General features: G+C 43.9%; 1 protein-coding gene across 4 annotated transcripts; it reads left to right on the top strand.

The window, feature by feature from the left end:
* Positions 1-136: 136 nt before the first annotated feature.
* SETD4 (SET domain containing 4) lies at positions 137-11,847 on the top strand. 4 transcript variants are annotated; one of them, XM_027731163.2, is made up of 12 exons: positions 527-764; positions 1,229-1,338; positions 1,921-2,016; positions 2,878-2,915; positions 3,857-3,945; positions 4,597-5,026; positions 6,073-6,247; positions 6,698-6,779; positions 7,038-7,118; positions 7,826-7,833; positions 9,816-9,939; positions 11,461-11,546. In XM_027731163.2, exons 2-11 carry the CDS (start codon positions 1,269-1,271, stop codon positions 9,884-9,886), a joined length of 1,140 nt encoding a protein of 379 aa, XP_027586964.1. In that variant the 5' UTR covers positions 527-764; positions 1,229-1,268; the 3' UTR covers positions 9,887-9,939; positions 11,461-11,546. The 4 variants fall into 4 exon arrangements, with proteins under 4 accessions (XP_027586961.1, XP_027586964.1, XP_039244481.1 ...); XM_027731160.2 differs by lacking the exons at positions 527-764; positions 7,826-7,833 and adding an exon at positions 137-399 and having other exon boundaries at positions 11,461-11,847; XM_027731159.2 differs by lacking the exon at positions 7,826-7,833 and having other exon boundaries at positions 529-764; positions 11,461-11,847.
* Positions 11,848-18,973: the final 7,126 nt, after the last annotated feature.

Below are 18,973 nucleotides of genomic sequence, written 5' to 3'. Positions count from 1 at the left end.
GCCTTCCCAGAGCCAGGAGCCCCCTTCCCGCCTCACGGCAAACGCGTTTTCCCCTCACTCCCACTCCCTCAGGAGCGGGTCCCTAACGGGGAGGGCACGCCCGGGCCGCCATGAGCCCCGAGCCCCAACCCCCTCAGGGCACCGCGGTCTGAGGGACCCGGGGGGGGCTTCCAGCACCTCTCACCCACCTCCAGCACCGCGGGTGCCTTCCCCCTCGTCCCTCAGCTCCGCACACAGAGGAAACCACACGCTGCTCCCCCCAAAAACCAGACGATCGCAGTACCGGGGAAGGGAGATGCGAACGCCCCTAAGATGGCGGAGCAGCCCCGCCTCTGGGGCGGGAACGAACTCGCCGTGAGGGAAACCGAGCTATGTCGGTGCCTGTGTCCTGCCCGGGAGGTGGGTTTGGAGCACCGGGAAGCGATTCCAGCCCGGGAGGGACTCGGGAGCGGCAATTTAGGTTGCCAGGGGAGGGTGCTGTTGGGTCTGCCATGGAGGGTGCGCGGGGCACGGGGCGGTCCCGGAGCGGTCGCTTCCCTCGGGAAGTTCCCTCGCAGCGCCGCCTTTGAGTTCTGCTTCTCTCCCGCCCCTCACGTCCCGGGGGGTTGTGCCGAGCCGGGAATGGAGGTGGTGTTAGCACAGGCTTCCCAGTTCGAGGGGTAGGATGCGATGGGGTGGTGTTGTCCAGGAGCCCGACCGCCTGTGGGTGCTCCCGGTTCCCCGCCCGGCCTCTCTCCTTGCAGGGAAAACCTGCGCTCCTGAGGGTCAGTTCAGGGCGCTTTTGGCAAAGCGAAGAATATCGGGAAAAGGTTCTTCCCCCAGAGGGTGGTGGGCACTGCCCAGGCTCCCCAGGGCAGTGGGCACGGCCCCAAGGCTGCCAGAGCTCCAGGAGGGTTTGGACAACGCTCTGAGGGACAGGGGGGGATTGTTGGGGTGTCCTGGGCAGGGCCAGGGCTTGGGCTTGGTGATCCTTGGAGATCCCTCCCAACTCAGGATATTCCGTGATTCTGGGAAAGATGATGCAGTGCCACCCCCTGCCACGGGCAGGGACACCTTCCACCAGCCCAGATTGCTCCAAGCCCCGTCCAACCTGGCCTTGGACACTTGCAGGGATCCAGGGGCAACCACAGCTTCTCTGGGAATTCTATCCCAGCCCCTCCCCACCCTCACAGGGAATGAAAAGTACTTTAAATATTTGTAAGTAACTTTTTTTTTTTTTCTTTTTTAGAGTTCAGGTTGTCTAAATAAAGCAAAATCTGTTGCTTGATATGAAGAAAAACAGAGGTCGGACAGGCCGGAAGAGAAGAAGAAAACACTTGCACACTTTTGTGGATGGAGGTACTATCCCTGAAAGTTAAATAATAAAATAAACCAATTGCTTTTCAAGGTATCTTTCTATGGTTTATATTTGCAAACACCTTTGTGTTTTTTTGCTCTCAGGCACGTGGTAGGATTGTTGGGATTGTCCCGGGCAGGGCCAGGAGTTGAACTCAATGGTCCTGATGTGTCCCTTCCAACTCAGGGCGTTCTATGATTTGCAAAAACCTTTGTGTTTTGAAAATGGTATTAATAAATGTTACATTTTTTTAATATGCAAATATTGTAGCATTAGTTTACAGTCACCAGCACGGCATGGTGAGTACTGTGAGCTCTCTTTTCTGGCTCCTGACAAGTACTACATTATTCTTAAATTCCTTGAATATACTGAATAACTCACACAATTCTGAGACCTCCCAGTAACCAGAGGCCCAAAATTTAGTTAGTTAGTTCTAGGGGAGCCTTTCTCGCTATTTTTTTATGCTTTAAAATGTCTTAAGATTTGCTTGTCTGACTACACAGTGAAATTTTTAAATTTCCTTTCTTTTCCAGCAGGAAATTATAGCCTTTTATAGAATTAATTTTTTTTTAATTTATTTTTAGTCAACTGCAGTCACAAGCTGGAGTACATTAAACTTAAGAAGTGGCTAAAAGACAGAGGATTTGAAGACAGTATTTTAAGGCCAGCAGAGTTCAGGGGTAATGTTTTAATTCTTTTATTGATGGTACAAATTTCTGATTCTTCTGAGAACGGTAGATTCCTGATGTAAGTTTTTTACACCTGGGTGGCATCAGGAAAAAAGCCAGTTACTGTTAGTCTTTTAAGGATTTTTGGCAAATGCACATGAATATCAATTTAACAGAAACAAAAGTTGCACACCTATGCTGAATTCCTAGTAAAAGCTGAAATTTTAAGTGTTAGTAGCACAGTTTTAAAGAAGTGTTTCTGTGTTTCCAGCATTGGAACCTAACCTTGTTCTCATTTGTTCATCTTTTTTTTTTCCTCAAGCAAGTTCAGCAGATCTAGTGATACACATAAATAAATTCTTTTAGAGCTGGGATTCACTTAGTAATGTTTACAGTAAAGGTATATGCTTGTATTTTTTTCTCTTTAAGTAGGTTATGTTTCCAAATTTTTTGCAATGTTAATGGAGAGTAGAAAGAATAGAATGAATCAGAGAAAAATATTGTGACTGGAAATTATAAAGTTTAGTTGAAACTCTGAAACTAAGAACTGCAGCTGGTGATGATAGATATGTTTGAAGAAAAAATTGAGAAAAACAAGTGGAATAATTGCCAGAACTGGGAGAAAAAGGAGGTGAATAGTGGCTAGAACTGAACAGCAAGTGCTGCAGGGGATGCAGGGAGAGGATCCTAAGAAATAAAGAGAGTTGGAGAACAAAGAAATTAAATATATGTATGGAACAACCCATAACTGGCTTTTATGATTTGGAAGAGATAATGTCTATTCTTTTAGAGCTTTTCCTTGCTGACCTGATCACAGATTCCTGATTTCACATGTATACATGTATTTACTTGTGCTTTTTGTTCCTGCCTCAGAGACAGGAAGAGGACTGATGGCAACAAAAACTCTTCAGGTCAGTGATGTTGGTCCTGCTGCAGCATCTCCTCAGGTTCTTTTGAGGTGGAATGAGTTTTTACAAGAAGCAAAACTTAGAATTCCAGACAAGGAATTCTGTTGTGAATGTAATTTCTGGCCTCTGACCTTCACTTTGAAGCTTCTGTGTTGGTAGATTAATTAATAGGAACATCATTTCTCAGGCATTTCCAGCAGGAAAAGGGAATAATAGAAAAAAATTCCTTGCCCTGTGGATATTGGAACTCTGACTGAAAAAGCTTCTTGGAAAATAGGTTTGTTGGAGAAGTTTCCTAAGTGGTGTGAGGATAGTAAATGAAATAATGGTGAATCAGAGCCAGGATCTTTGGCAGAACAGGGAGCAAAGCAAGAGGTGGGAAGGAGATGCAGTGGCAAAGTCCCGTGCAGAGGACAGTGTGTGTTCTCATCCTGGCTCAGGTGGAGACCTCAGAAGCCAGAGGTTTCCCCCAGTGCTGGGAGCCTGCAGTGAGTGCAAAGCACTGAATCCAACTGGGCTGGAACAAGACAGGGAAAAATCAGGAGCTGAGTGGGAAGAGCATTGAGTGGATCCATGTGCTCTCCCTGCAGCAATGGGCACACGTGGCTCCAGCCAGGCATGAAAGCTGATTTACCCCCAGCAGCCTGGCAAGCAAGGTCAGGGGAGACATGACCTAAAATATCCCTGCCACGTGCTGCTTGTTGGTGGAAATTCAGCTGTTTGTGAGACCTGATCTAGAATATATCTCAGTGCAAAGAAAGGGAGGAGCCAGCCACACACTTTCTGTGAACAGTGATGGTTTGTACTGGCTGCAATTGTCCTCCTTCCCTGGGCTGGGACTCTTCAAACCCTCCCCGTTCCCGTGGGAGTATGAAATGAGTCACTTACACTTGACTTTTACTGTTCCTTGTGTGTGATTATTGTTTTTTCCCTCTCCCTCAAAGGCAGGGGATCTCATTATTTCACTGCCTGAGAAGTGTTTACTCACCACAGGCACTGTCCTTAGGAGCTGCCTGGGAGGATACATTAAGAAGTAAGTGAAAAGTGACACTTGATGGACAAGTTGGCCTGAAGTGTGGGTTGTTCATTAGTAGACGAATCATCTGAAGTGGTGGGAGAGCTTTAAACTGCATTCCCTGAGTGGTAACTGTTTCTTGTGGCCTTTCATGGGTGTGGAATGCTCAGATAGGAAAGGTTTGGGCTGAAAACATCCCCTTTTAGCTCAGCAGACTAAAGCACAGGCTGGAACTTGACCTGCCTCAGAGCCAGCTTGGACCTAAATGTCACTTAGGAATGATTTCTTGGGAATTTGTGAATAAGCTTCAGTAGGAGAAGGAACATAAAAAGGGGTTGCAGAGCAGTCACACGGACATGGCCTTGTAGAAAATTCAGAACAAAGTCCTATGCTGGACATTGAGTCCTTATATATCCTAAAATAAAACCCACTCCACCCCCAAAAAAAAACCAACCCAAGGGGTGAACCTGAAGTTGTTATTCCAAACCAACTTTTATTGCCCCCTTTGAAACCATCCAAAGGGCTTGGAGGTGAACTACAAAGCAGTTTAAAATAGAAGCTTTTTATGATATCTAAAAGAACCCTTGGAGAGATAAAACACCCAATTCCCATCCCACCTCTGAGTATCTGCTGGGTTGGTATTTTTATTTTTCCTTTCTTTTCTGATAGCTGGAAGCCTCCTGTGTCCCCTTTGATGGCACTGTGCACGTTTTTAATAGCAGAGAAACATGCTGGGCAGAAATCCCCCTGGAAGCCATACCTGGATGTTCTACCCAAGACTTACACTTGCCCTGGTTGTTGGGAACATGATGTAGTGACCCTTCTTCCAGAACCTTTAAGAAAGAAGGCTCAGGAGCAGAGAACAACCATCCACGAGCTGTATTTGTCTTCCAAGGCTTTTTTCTCTTCCCTGCAGCCTTTGTTTGCTGAGGACACAGGAACTATTTTTACCTACAGTGCTTTGGAGTGGGCTTGGTGCACTATTAATACCAGGACAATATACATGAAACATCCACAGAGGGAATGGTTTTCTCTGGAGCCAGATGTTTATGCACTGGCACCGTATTTAGATCTGCTAAACCACAGTCCAAATGTTCAGGTGAGAAACTAAAAATAGATCACTCGATTTCTTTATTTGCAAATGCACTGTCTCAATACAACAGGCATTTATGGGATGGATTAGGAGGGTGTGGAGGTCAGGGAAGGATCTCCCAGTGGGAAAAATGTCAGTTTGGGAGCGTGTAAAGGGTGAGGACTCACGGGTCATAAATACACTGGAGTTTGTTCTTCAGCCCAAGGCAGTTGAATAAAGATAATTGTGGTAAAGATCACCAGGAACTGGAGTGACAGGACAAGGGGCAAAGGCTTCAAACTGCTAGAGGGCAGGGATAGATGGGATATTGGGAAGGAATTCTTCCCTGTGAGGGTGGGGAGGGACTGGGATAGAATTCCCAGAGAAGCTGTGGCTGCCCCTGGATGTCTGGAAGTGTCCAAGGCCAGGCTGGATGGGGCTTGGAGCAACCTGGGCTGGTGGAAGGTGTCCCTGCCCATGGCAGGGGGTGGATTAGATGATCTTAAAGGTCCCTTCCAACCCAAACCATTCTGGGATTCTGTGATTCCACAACTCAAATTCAGTTCATGCAGCAACAGGGAGAGCCCCTGGGTGAGATTTGCACCCAGGGGAGCTTTTGGGAAGGGCCATTTGTAAACATAACCCTGCTCTGCTTCCCTAAAATGCTCAGCTCCTGCCACAGATTCCAAGTTACACAGTCCCTGTGTTACTTCACCTCTTCCTGAAGCTTCTGAGCAGCCTTAGGGAAGTGTGGAGAGCAGTTCCACCTTCTGTCAGGGACTGAGAGCCAACACAGAGCTGGGACAGCACAGGAAGGGCCAACTCTGCACGAAACCATCTTTATTTGTAGATTTGGAGCCTCTCCAATAAATCTGCCCAGTGGGTGGCACATGCTGCAGGCCAGGGCTTTGATGTTTGTTCTTCACACTCATGGGCTGCCTTCTCAGACCTCTGAAACACTTTTCTTCCAGTGTTAGAGAAATGTTCACTACTTTTGGATCTTAATATTCGAGGTTTGGTTCCTTTTTTCACCCTGCCAAGAGTAAAACCTTTTCTTTTTTAACTCCACCTAGGTAAAGGCTGCATTTAATGAGCAGACAAGGAGCTATGAAATTTGGGCAAATTCCCAGTGCAAGAAATATGGAGAAGTTTTTATCTGCTATGGACCTCATGATAATCAGAGGCTGCTCCTGGAATATGGATTTGTTGCCATGGATAACCCTCACAGCAGCGTTTATGTCTCATCAGGTTGGATTTATAAATTGTCACTGAAAGCACTTCCAAGAAGTGGAATAGGCTGTGATACCTCTGCATAGAAATTAAGGATTGGAGTTTTAAAATTGCAAATGCTCTTTGTGAACATTTTCTTTTACAAAGTTGTGATTCTTAGCAGAATCTATGTGGAAATTCCAACTGGATGTCTAAGGTTTTACCATTGACTTCAGGATTGAAGTCCTGATCCTCACAAACAGAAGTTGCTGAGGGTGGTTCAGAACTTCACTTTGAGTCAGGATTTTTGCTATAAGGACACAAAAAGCACTTTTGTTCTGTGAAATTTCACTAAATTGTAGCAGGTTTTTTTGTTTGTTTGTTCCTTTCAACCTTGAAAAATATGGTTGCAGTGTTATTTCAGAATTGATGATTGTGCTTTATTCTATGTGGCATTTCTTTAAATATCTAAAATGTCTTTTTATGCAGATACTCTCCTCAAATATCTTCCACCACTGGACAAGCAGAGAAAGGCAAAACTGTCCATTCTAAAGGATCATGATTTCCTAGAGTAGGTATCTGGAGTTCTTTGTTTCCTTGTGAGCTTTCTTTTCAGTATTTTCTGGGAGGCAAATTTTGCTTCTAGTATCAAAATCCTGCAAAAAATGATTATTTGGGTTGGGTTTTTTTTTAACAAACTAATATGCTTGTGAGAGGATGTGGAAGTTGTAAACACCAGAATCAAAGCTTGGGATCTCCCCTTGTCAGGAAGAAAACTGTCACACTGTAAAAGCTCACTGATACTTTCTTATCACTTTGGACTTTTTAGAAACCTGACCTTTGGCTGGGATGGACCATCTTGGAGACTCCTCACAGCCCTCAAGTTGTTAAGCCTTGGAGCAGATGAATTGTAAGTTTTAGCACTCAGAGTATTTAGTCCTTGTGCCATTTTCTTCTGTTTCACAGAATCACCAGGGTTGGGAGAGACCTCCAGGATCATCCAGTGCCACCCTCACCCAGCACCACCACAATCACCCCTAATCCATGGCCCCAAAGGACACATCAGGACACCTCTGGGACACTCCCAGGCACAGGGACTCCACCACCTCCCTGGGACACTTATTCCAAGGCCTGACCACTCCTGTAGGGAAAAATTGTTTCTGATCTCCAACCTGACCCTGCCCTGGTGCAGTTTGAGGCCATTTCCTCTCCTCCTTTCCCTTGGACATGGCAGCAGAGCCCGACCCCCCTCCCTGCCCCCTCCTGTCAGGGATTTGGGGAGAGCAATGAGGTCCCCCCTGAGCCTCCTCTTCTCCAGATAAACCCCCCCAGCTCCCTCAGCTGCTCCTCCCAGGACATGTTCTCCAGCCCCTTCACATTTTCCAGCCCCTTCAATGTTTTCCCGACCCTTCACTATTTGCTCTTTGCTGGCTGGGTGGGAATCCCAGGACAATGGGATTGGATCTCCTGTGTTGTCTCTCATTGACTCCAGCTGAGAAGTGAAAAGAAGAAAGGCAGAGAACACCATAAACTGTAAAATCATTGCCTCTTCTGCTTTGGTCTTTTGCTTTCTTGTATTAATAACTCCACCCCATTGTTTTCCTTTTCTATTTCAAGATATTCCTGTAAGGTTCAGACTCCAGGCCTTCTTCCTGTCGGTTTGATGCAATTTTAAATGATTTCTTTGATTCGTGTGTTCCATGGGCTGCTGTTGAAATTCTGGGGCTAATAAATGACTGAAATCCATCTGCAGTGACTGTCAGGGCAGTTTGATCATTTATTCCAAATGGCAAATCTGCCTCAGACAGCAGGGATGGAAAATGCTTACCTGGGCATTGCTTGGAACAGTCAATAATTAAAACCAGTTCTGTTGTTCTGAGCTGTTTATGCTTTGAAGCTTCATTGCTGAGTGGAATAAGTTGATGTAAGAACTAAAAATAAACCCCTGTGGTTACAGGCCCAGGTGAGGGGAAGTTTAGGAGGAGCACATGTTTTATCCCTGAGCTGGGAATTGCAGCAAATCCCTGTGTGGGGTTCAAATGTTTGGGTTGAAACATTTTGGTTCGAACATTGTGATTCATACATTGTGGTTCAAACATTTTGATTCAGCATTTGGGCTGAAAGATTTGGGTTGAAAGATTGTTGTTGAAACATTTTGGGTTGAAACATTTTTGTTGAAACATTTTGGGTTGAAACAAACATTTGGGGCTGAAACATTTGGGTTGAAACATTTGGGGTTGAAACATTTGGGGTTGAAACATTTGGGGTTGAAACATTTGGGGTTGAAACATTTGGGTTGAAACATTTGGGTTGAAACATTTGGGTTTGGGTTGAAAACATTTTGACTCAAACATTTGGGTTCTAATGTTGTGGTTCCAACATTGTGGTTCAAATATTTGGGTTCAAACGTTTTTTGTTCAAACAAACATCGTGGTTCAAACATTTTGATTCAAACATTTGGGTTGAAACATTTGGGTTTGGGTTGAAACATTTGGGTTGAAAGATTTGGGTTGAAACATTTGGGTTTGGGTTGAAACATTTGGGTTGAAAGATTTGGGCTGAAACATTTGGGTTGAAACATTTGGGCTGAAACGTTTTGTCTGAAACATTTGGGCTGAAACATTTGGGCTGAAACATTTGGGCTGAAACATTTGGGTTGAAACATTTGGGTTGAAACATTTGGGTTGAAACATTTGGGCTGAAACATTTGGGTTGAAACATTTGGGTTGAAACATTTGGGCTGAAACATTTGGGTTGAAACATTTGGGCTGAAACATTTGGGTTGAAACATTTGGGTTGAAACGTTTTGTCTGAAACATTTGGGCTGAAACATTTGGGTTGAAACATTTGGGCTGAAACATTTGGGCTGAAACATTTGGGCTGAAACATGTGGGCTGAAACATTTGGGCTGAAACATTTGGGCTGAAACATTTGGGCTGAAACATTTGGGCTGAAACATTTGGGCTGAAACATTTGGGCTGAAACATTTGGGCTGAAACATTTGGGCTGAAACATTTGGGCTGAAACATTTGGGCTGAAACATGTGGGCTGAAACAAACATTTGAGTTGAAACATTTGGGTTTGGGTTGAAACATTTGAGTTGAAATGTTTGGGTTGAAACGTTTTGACTCAAACATTTGGGTTCCAACCTTATGGTTCAAATATTTGGGTTCAACCATTTGGGTTCAACCATTTCGGTTCAAACAAACATTGTGATTCAAACATTTTGATTCAGACATTTGGGTTGAAACATTGTGGCTCAAACATTTGGGTTGAAACATTGTGATTCAGACATTTGGGTTGAAACATTTGGGTTGAAACATTTGGGTTGAAACATTTGGGTTGAAACATTTGGGTTGAAACATTTGGGTTGAAACATTTGGGTTGAAACATTTGGGTTGAAACATTTGGGTTGAAACATTTGGGTTCAAACATTTGGGTTCAAACATTTGGGTTCCAAATGTTGTGGTTCCAAATGTTGTGGTTCCAAATGTTGTGGTTCCAAATGTTGTGGTTCCAAATGTTGTGGTTCCAAATGTTGTGGTTCCAAATGTTGTGGTTCCAAGGTTGTGGTCCCACCATTTGTGTTCCAACGCTGTGGTTTCAGTGCCTGCTGGAGGAGGACACTGCTTGGGGACGTCATTTCAGCCAGAAACCAAGAGCAGAGCTGGAAAATAACCACCCAAATCTGTCATTTTTTAACAGAGGAGACCCAGCAGGTCCTTCTCCAGGTAATTGGACTGGAAGAACAAGGGAGCCCAGATTCCTGTCTTCCCTAGAAATGTCATTTTCTGGGCTGACAACTGGGATTATTCCCACTTCCCCTCTTTTTATTTTTATTTTATTGTTACTATTTCTCTTGTGGAAGTTTTAAAAAAATACTATTTTATGTGGTTCATGCAATCCCTACACAGATTGCCACAAATTTTCTGTTCATGTCCTATTATTAAAAAATACATATAAATTCTAAAATATATATTTTATATTTAAAATATATCTAAATTATAATATATAACATATATTTGTATTTTATATATTTATATATAAATATATATTTTTATATATGTATATATTTATATAAATATATGATATATTTATTTATTTTTAGTTTAATATATAAAATTTGTAATGTATAATATATATTTATATTTATATGGAAATATAGGTTTATATAAATATATAATATTATGTATAACATATATTTACAGTTACATATAAATATATATTTATAGAAAAAGATATAATACATTTTTATATATTTTATATTGAATAGATAATATTTTATATTTAATATATAAAATGTATAATGTATAATATATATTTATATTTATATGGAAATATATGTTTATATAAATATATGATATAATATAATGTATAAAATATATTTATATTTACATATAAATATATATTTATAGAAAAAGATAATATATTTTATATATTTTATATTTAATAGATAAATTTAATAATGTATAATATATACTTGTATTTATATGGAAAGATATGTTTATATGAATATATAATATAATGTATAAAATCTATTTATATTTACATATAAATAGATTATAGAAATACATAATACATTTTTTATATATCTTATATTTAATAGATAAAATTTATAATATATATTTATATTTATCTGGAAGTATATGTTTATACAAATATATAATATATGACATATATTTATATTTGTATATAAATATATATTTATAGAAAAATATCTAGTATATTTTATGTATTTTATATTTAATATATAAATTTTATAATGTATTATATATATTTATATTTGTCTGGAAATATATGTTTATATAAATATAGCATATAACATATTTTTATATTTACATATAAATAGATACTTTTAGAAAAAGATAGAATACATTTTTATATATTTTTTATTTAATAGATAAAATTTATAATATATATTTATATTTATCTGGAAGTATATGTTTGTACAAATATATAATATAATATATAACATATTTATAGATAAATATATATTTATAGAAAAATATCTAATATATTTTATGTATTTTATATTTAACAGATAAAATTTATAACATATAATAAATATTTATATCTCTCTATATGTTTATATAAACATATAATATATTTTATTTTTATATATTATAATATATGAATTATAATTATATATATTTACATTAAAAATATAACAATCCTTATATTATTTAAAACCTCTAAAAATTAACATATATTAAAAGATTTTAATCATTCCACCCCATTTGTACGACCTTCAGATTTCCCAGTTGAGAAGGAGCAAAGAGAACCCCAACCCCCAGCTGGCTCTGGTGGAAATGCTGCACTTGGAGGGGCTGAAGATCCTTCAAAAATCAGCTGAGGTTCTTTGCAACTCGAATTTGGCAACACCTGGGACAGCTGTGCTTTAGTGAAGATTATTGGCCAGGGAATTTTCCTTAAACTGCCCAAAATTCCTTTTTAGTTGTGACTGTGCTGTGATTATCTTCCCTTTGGGGGGGAATCACATTTCACAGAATATTTCCTTGCTCTTTGTGGCGTTTTTAAAGAACTGTGTCTAAAAAAAGTGTTTATTTTCGGAAGTTTATTGCTTCATTTTCCGCAAGACTTGCTCTGTTTTTGAAATAAACGGAATTGAAGCAGGAAAAGTGTTCTGGGGAGTGATATAATTTAAGGAAAGAAATGCAACAAGTGGAAACTGTGAAGTGTTCAAGCTCAGCTGCACTTTCAGGCTTTCCTTGGTACCTTGTGGACAAGAACATTATTCACAGAATCCCAGAATGGTTGGGGTTGGAAAAGATCTTAAACATCATCTTGGTCCAACCCCCTGCCATGGGCAGGGACACCTTCCACTAGCCCAGGGACACCTTCCACTAGCCCAGGGACACCTTCCACTAGCCCAGCTTGCTCCAACCTGGCCTTGGACACTTGCAGGGATCCAGGGGCAGCCACAGCTTCTCTGGGAATTCTATCCCAGACCCTCACCACCCTCCCAGCCAGGAATTCCTTCCCAATATCCCATCTAACCCTGCCCTCTGGCAGTTGGAAGCCATTCCCTGTGTCCTGTCCCTCCAGGCCCTTGGAAATACTCCCTCTCCATCTTATTTTCGGCTCCCTCAGGTCCTGGAAGGATGACAGTGGAGAAGAGGGCAGGGGGAAAGGGTTGGGAGAGGAAACCAAAGTCCTTTCTGGAGCTGGAAGCTCATTTCTTACAACTTTTGGGCCAACTTACTTTCAGATTTGCCTAAAACTGTGGTTGGAACCCCTGCCAGCCACGAGATTTTACACTCCAGTCAGTCCCAGTGGGTTTAGATTGGATATCAGGAAATATTTCACAGGAAGGGATGTAAAACACTGGAATGGGCTGCCCAGGGAAGTGTTGGAGTCCCCATCCCTGGAAGTGTTGGAGAGCACGTGGATGTGGCACTTGGGGACGTGGTTTAATGGTGAACGTGGTTGTGCTGGTCGATGGTTGGACTTGATGAGCTTAAAGGTGTTTTCCAACAGTAATGATTCTGAAGCATTTCCTGGGGTGAGATGACTCTGGATTTGGGAATGCTGTACCAATGTCACTGTAGGGAATTCTTACCAGCTTCCCTAAAGTTCCTTCTGTGCCACTGACTTTGTCTGCAGGGCTGAGACCTGACCCTGTGACTGTTTGACCTCTTGCTTTCTTTCAATAAAACCCTTTTCATTCCTCACACCAGATGTGGTTCCAACTTTACAATTTTATAACGAGAGTTAAAGAAGATAAGGATGTTTGGTTGGTTTATTTTCCTTTTTTTCTTCTTTTTTCCCCCCCCCCGGAGATGGTTATTTTAAGAACAGCTCCCGTACGACGTGTCCTGCGAGGTGAATACGAGTCTGACAGGAGTTTATTTGCTTTGAGGTTCAACTGCAGGCTCCACATTTCTACCAGGTGGTTTGAATACAGGCTCTGCTCCTGGAACTCCCACACACCCTCCAGGGAGTGCAGGAAGAGGGTCTGGCAGTGCAGGAAAGCAGGCAGAGCACAGCAATTTATATATTTATATATTTATACCTAGTCAGCAAAAGCTTAACTTCTTTTTTGACTCAGACCCAAACTATGTGCCAGACAGGGCATCCTAAACTGAGGTGGCTGAGGAAGTAGCAGCGCTGGGAGTGCTCTCCAGCTCTCTGACAGGACACTAAATCAGGATTTCCAAGAGTGAAAATCCTCCCTCTTAGTGTCTTGTTTAGTCAGAGCCCCTTTGAGCTGCTTTGCTGTAGTGATTTGACTCTCTGTGAGTCTGAGAAGGGATTTACTTGGGATTTTAGTATAGAAATCGTGCTTTATTTCCCTCTTTGCATCAATTCCCTTTCAGATTGGATCTGCAAAGCTCAGAAGCAGGAGGAATAAATCCCATCTTCTGCCCAGTAGTGATACAAACCTGGTCTAGACAAGGGCAGGGAATTAAAATCTCTTCCAGCTTGTGCAGTGTGACTCAAAAAGGACATGGAGGGGCTGGAGCGTGTCCAGGGAAGGGAACAGAGCTGGGGAAGGGGCTGGAGAACATGTCCTGTGAGGAGCAGCTGAGGGAGCTGGGGGGGTTTATCTGGAGAAGAGGAGGCTCAGGGGGGACCTCATTGCTCTCCCCAACTCCCTGACAGGAGTGGGCAGGGAGGGGGGTCGGGCTCTGCTGCCATGTCCAAGGGAAAGGAGGAGAGGAAATGGCCTCAAACTGCACCAGGGCAGGGTCAGGTTGGAGATGAGAAACACTTTCTCCCTGCAGGAGTGGTCAGGCCTTGGAATAAGTGTCCCAGGGAGGTGGTGGAGTCCCTGTGTCTGGGAGTGTCCCAGAGGTGTCTGGATGTATCCCTTGGGGCCATGGATTGGGGGTGATTGTGGTGGTGCTGGGTGAGGGTGGCACTGGATGATCCTGGAGGTCTCTGCCAGCCTTGATTCTGTGACTCTAAGAGAACTGAAGTGGGAATGATTCCGTGGCTGCACTGGAGACACTGGGTTTGGGCAGGGTAATAAGAGACACTTGATCTGTGATTTGAGCACGAGGCAGAAATAGCACAGCTTATTTCTTCATTTGTTTTTTTTTAAGAAGGGAGTTGATTTAGTGCAGTCTGAAGCCACTGACAAATGATAAACACGAACCCTCACGACAATATCTTTCCTGTGTCAATTTATGTAAATCCAGCCTGGATTTTCTTTGATCTGCCCAGAGAGTGGCTCCTAATTTACAGTTTTCTTCAACTGTAATGTGTGGAGATCATCCATCATTGCTAAGTGCCTTTGGGCCTGTCTGTTTTGGGACAAGATGAGGGAGTATCAACTCTCATACTCAGATAATTAAAGCTTTTAAGTACACTCTGAAAACATTTCCGAGATGGCATTTGCAAAGGAAGAGCTTTTAAAATGATTTTGCTCGGGGTATAGAGCCTCTCCCTGCCTAGACAGTAAAGAAAACCCTTTAAAAGTGCCCCCCTTGGGCAGAATTCGAAGTGTTTGGTGGACTCAGCAAATCTGGGACTTGAGTGGTGGAGGTGATGAACTCCAGGGCAGAGGGAAATTGTCCCAGCAGAACTTTATGGGTTTCTTTAGACAAACACAGGAACAGGTTGCCCAGAGAAGCTGTGGCTGCCCCTGGATCCCTGCAAGTGCCCAAGGCCAGGTGGGATAAACTTGGAGCACCCTGGGCTGGTGGAAGGTGTCCCTGCCCATGGCAGGGGGTGGCACTGGATGAGCTTTCAGGTCCCTTCCAACCCAAACCATTCTGGGATTCTGTGAATGGAAAGAAAAAATTTCATTTTCATCTCATTCCCCTGGATGTTCTAGTGGATACCTGTAATTGCAGAACTCAGGAAAGCTCTGCAGTGAGGTGTGTTCGGGGGAAAAGCAAAGATAATTAATCCCAAGCTAATTGTGTGTAACTAATGCAATCTCTGTGCTGTCCACTAGATGATGCAGCTGCACTGCAGAGAAATAAGGAGTTACAGTATATCCACATCCAGTTATAACCCTATTTATATTTTTTAACCCTGGATTATATTTTTCATAGTAAAAAGTATTGTCTTCAATGACACACAACGATTGGATTTTGATAAATAGCTGAAAATTCCATTTTCTTTCTGCTGGTTTCAAGTGAAACTTGGAGCTTTCTAGTCTTATCTTCTCTCAGTTTTATTGTATTTTAACTTGGTTGGAGTTGCTCCTCTCTCAGTTTGAATCATGTCATTCCTCCTTGAGCCTGTCACTCAAGACAGAAGTATTAGTTCAAATTTTGCTGATTTGGGCTGGATGATCTTGATGATTCTGTGAACTTTAATGGTTTAGTTACTGAGGTTGGAGTGGAGAATTCTCTGTTCATGTGTTTTATTTCTTCAGAATTAGGAGCCAGATGAATCTTTTACACAGATCCCTCTCAGTAATGTCCTTTGATGGTTGAACTTGGATTGAAATGTTTCCTCTGGCAGGAGTGATTTTGGAGAAGAGCAGCTTTGGGGTGACCTGATTGTGGCCTTGCAGGACCTGAGGGAGCTACAAGAAAGATGGGGAGAGACTATTTCCAAGGGATGGAGTGACAGGACAAGGGGGAATGGCTTCAAAGTGACAGAGGGCAGGGATAGATGGGAGATTGGGAAGGAATTCCTGGCTGTGAGGGTGGTGAGGGTCTGGGATAGAATTCCCAGAGAAGCTGTGGCTGCCCCTGGATCCCTGCAAGTGTCCAAGGCCGGGTTGGACGGGGCTTGGAGAAACCTGGGCTGGTGGAAGGTGTCCCTGCCCATGGCAGGGGGTGGCACTGGATGATCTCTGAGGTTCCTCCCAACCCAAACCATTCTGTGCTGCCAGAGCTGGGCTGCAGAACTTGTCAGACGGGCACTGCAGCCCTGGCACATCCGTCCAACAGGCTCTGGATGTGCTATTTTGGTCTCTCCCTCCCTCTGGAGCTGCTCTGGAAGGAGCTGGTGGTGGCAGTTTGACTCTTTTGACCCTTGGCAGGCACTGCTGGGAGGACAGAGGGACACTCAGCATGAGGCTGGTGCCATCCCTGTCTGTACCACCCTGCCCGGGCTGGCATCCAGAGCCTGCATGTCTGTCCATAAGGAGCCAGCAAGAAATTACCAGGGAATTTATGTCTCCTTCCCTTGGGATGAACTTGGCGTGGACAGAAGTGCTCAGAGTGGGTGGACTGGCCTGAGAAGGAGGTTGGAGAGAGCCCAGGATGGACCATGCAGTCCCAGGGGGACTCATGTGCTCCAAACTGTCCCTGCTTGGTACTTGGATGCTGGACTGGCCATTCCCTGGCTCTGGAGTGGGAAAACACTGTGTAGGTCAGGGGAGACTCCTAAAGGCCTGCTGGGGGAGCAGTGTGGATGGGCTGGGGAGCTGGAATGGGAGAGTGGAGTGGTGCCCCCAGAGAGGGGCTGTTTTGTACAATAATGAAGGTGAGAGAGAATTTGGAAGCCTCAGGCAGGTTCCTGTGTGTGCCACAGCCAGGGCTATCCCAGCTTGAGCACAGCAGGGATATTTGGTTTCCTTGGCATTTTTTTTGGCAGGGATGGGGCCTTTCGGTTGTGCTGGTCCATCTGGGTGTCTCACTGTTCCACTCACAGATGGAGATGGGCATGGATCCCTCCGTGCTGCCAGGTGGGAAACCTCTCATTTCCCACACCAGGCTGCTGGTCCATCAGTGTATCACAGGATCCCAGAATGGTTTGGGGTGGAAGGGACCTTACAGACCATCTAGTCCAACCCCTTGCCACGGGTAGGGAACCTTCAGCTAGAAAAATCAGTTGATGCCGTGTCTATTTGATGCTGATTTAATTCCACTTGGCTCCAACAAAGCCTTTGACACCTTGCCTTTGACACGTGACCTTCAGGGCTTCATTAGGCAAATTTTAGTCCCAAAATGACAGAGATCACTTAATTTTTTTTTTTTTCTGGGAAAGAACAAAATTTATTTCAGTTATAGGGATTTACTACGGCCTGGGAGGAGGATCAGAGAGTGGGACTCCTCTTCCAACATGCTGTTGGCACTGGAAACACCAGCGTGTAGGAGGCTGAACTTGGGGAAAGCTGAGAGTGTGTCTTGAGGTATCCCAAAATCCCAGAATCACTGAGGTTGGAAAAAGCCTCCCAGACCACCAAGTCCAAGCTGTTCCAAATCCCCACCTTGTCCCCCAGCCCAGAGCACTGAGTGCCACGGCCAGGCCTTCCTGGGACACCTCCAGGGCTGGGCACTCCAAACCTCCCTGGGCAGCCCCTGCCAAGGCCTCACCACCCTTTCCAGCAGGAAATTCCTCCTCCTGTCCCACCTGAGCCTCCCCTGGCACAGCTGGAGGCCGTTCCCTCTCCTCCTGCCCCTTGTTCCCTGGGAGAAGAGGCCCCATCCCTGGAAGTGTCCAAGTCCAGGTTGGATGGGGCTTGGAGCAACCGGAAGGTGTCCCTGCCCATGGCAGGGGGTGGAACGAGATCTTTAAGGTCCCTTCCAACCCAAACCAGTCTGGAATTCTGTCATTTAATGAATGTGTGCCAGGCAATGGATCTGCCCTGGGCACAGACTGCCATGTCACCTCTACACTCTTGCCCACCTGGGCCTTATAAATAAAGCCAAATATGCCCAAAAAAGCCACCACGTTCACACTCCTGGGGTTTGTCCTGGTTTATTCCTCCCTGAGAATAATCAGGAAGCCTGAAGGAGGAGACCTTCCCTGAAGTCTGAAGGAATATCCTGCTGAAGTTTCGAGCTGTAGCACCAAAAGTAGGTGGAACCTCACAGCACAGCCTTGATTAATTTTTACTAACACGTTTCTTGAAATTCTCGTGATAATAACCTGATGGGTTAAACATTCCTAATTTCAAAATAAAATGGTTTTGCCAAAGTAAACGTGCAGAGAGCTGGGGAACAAAGAAACTCCAGCCCGTTGCAAAATGAACCAGCATGAAAAATGTCCTTGTTGTCCCCACGTTCTCTGGAGTGTCCCCCCCACTGCTCTCCCCACTGCTTCAGGATGAAAGTAAGGTTTGAATGGGAGTCAGAAACACGACACAACTGCTGAATGTCAGGCAGGGGGGAAATGGGAGTGTTACTGGGGTAATTCAGAAAACAGCTGCTGCAGTGTTGGGTTAGTTAGGAAAAGATGCTGCTCCCCTTGGGAGGAAGAGACAAATTTCTGGTAACTTGGTGTCCTGGGGGCAACAGGTAACAGGGCTGTGATGCTGTGAGAGCCCAGACAGACAGCAGACGTCACAATACAAGGACCTGGAGCAAATCTTCTTGACAGTTGAGGTGGTAAATGTAGAGCTAAATGGATCACAACCCTCTGTTTGAAAGGAGGGAAGGTCAAAAGAGTACTAAGAGTAAGTTATTTAAATCATTCTTTAAATACCTCTTCCAGTCCTGGAGCTTGAGCTGTTTTTACCTGTCTCAAAGCTCTCCATGACTAATAAATGTTGTGAAAATATGGAATACGCTGGTTGTTACTGGTTGCAGGCTGCAGCTGATACATAAATCAAGCTCTGCTGACAGAAAGCTCCACTGTCCACCCACTCTGCCCTCTGACCACTTCAATATTAGGGAATCATCCCCTCCATTAGTGCACTTATGTTAAGAAGAATGATGTGGAACGGGGGGGGGGGGTGTGTCCCAGCAGCTCCTTTTGTTTATAGCCAGGAACCCTCTGAGTTCTTAAAACAACACAAAAACCCAGCTCCTGTCAAACAAACCTCCCCTCCGTGCTCGGATTTGTCCCCGGCAGGAAGCTCAGGCCCTGCCTCGGGAACGCAGAACTCACAGTCAC

The sequence above is a fragment of the Pipra filicauda genome, unplaced genomic scaffold (assembly GCF_003945595.2).
Source record: "Pipra filicauda isolate LSUMZ 115617 unplaced genomic scaffold, ASM394559v2 scaffold662_size176556_pilon, whole genome shotgun sequence".
Lineage (NCBI taxonomy): Eukaryota > Metazoa > Chordata > Aves > Passeriformes > Pipridae > Pipra > Pipra filicauda.
The sequence above is the reverse complement of the archived record's forward strand: the minus strand, read 5'-3'. Positions and strand labels throughout refer to the sequence as shown.